Source organism: Mizuhopecten yessoensis, unplaced genomic scaffold (assembly GCF_002113885.1).
Source record: "Mizuhopecten yessoensis strain PY_sf001 unplaced genomic scaffold, ASM211388v2 scaffold7551, whole genome shotgun sequence".
In the NCBI taxonomy this organism is placed as follows: Eukaryota; Metazoa; Mollusca; class Bivalvia; order Pectinida; family Pectinidae; genus Mizuhopecten; species Mizuhopecten yessoensis.
The window spans coordinates 995,451-996,333 of record NW_018407104.1 but is presented as its reverse complement, the minus strand read 5'-3'; the positions used below and the strand labels follow the sequence as shown (position 1 = coordinate 996,333).

General features: G+C 34.8%; 1 protein-coding gene across 1 annotated transcript in view; it reads right to left on the bottom strand.

The window, feature by feature from the left end:
- Positions 1–162: 162 nt before the first annotated feature.
- Positions 163–883, bottom strand: part of LOC110453962 (tyrosine-protein kinase receptor torso-like) — a gene marked incomplete at its 3' end in the record, with an annotated part of 72,169 nt that continues 71,448 nt past the window's right edge. The window contains exon 17 of the mRNA XM_021503220.1: positions 163–283. Within this exon, the coding sequence (XP_021358895.1) occupies positions 163–283 (121 nt within the window). The remainder of the gene's footprint in view (positions 284–883) is intronic.

Genomic DNA, 883 nt, shown 5'->3' with positions numbered 1-883 from the left:
TCCGTTTGGATCCTGATGACATGAACGAAACAGGTTCTTCATACAGATTCGATGACCTGTCAAAGGAATGTTGCAGAATCATCGGCACATCGATTGGCACAAATCATGCTGTTTTCCGGATATCTGTTCATTCACAAACACGATGTGGTAGCCATCTCTTACTAAAGACGACTTATCTGTTCCGCCGAGGTCACGGCTGAATTTTGGATGTTTTTCGTGTTTGTTTTCTTCGAGGTAAGATATTTTGGAATTTCGCTCTTTTTTACTTTCATCGTCTTTACTGCTGAAAAATAGATTAAATCAATAGGAAATAAAAAAAAAAATAGCTGCAGAATTTTCTGAATTCCGTCCGTGCATACTTACAAACGTGATGGACATCCTCTTCATTACTGAATATAGGTTTAAATTAAGGGATTTTGCTCAGTTTGTAGAAAACCAAGTATGTAGGTCTGCTTGATAAATTAATAACGCTCTCATTAAATTATTTCATAGTTAGCTCTGTCATTTTTGGGACGAAGAAACTATTTTTACTACTTCGGTCTTCATAACCTCATTGCATCTAGAGTATTTCTTATGTAAAAGGTAGGAAAAATTAGAAAGGAGATGAAATAAGTTAAAGTGTATATCCACATAATAGGAAAATAAATGCAACAACGTTATTTCAAAGACAGGAAAAAACACTGCAGTATATAGACCTTGTCAGACAACCATCTCGGTATGCCATATTATTGGGTACATATAATATTAAATCTGGTTAATGGTATGTCTTTACACAAATGCTTTCCTTCAAACACGAAATGCCATTGGACCCTTTACATTGACCAATAACCATTGTCTAATCAGGTGCAAAAATATATTTCTCCATACTATGATCCAACTACTA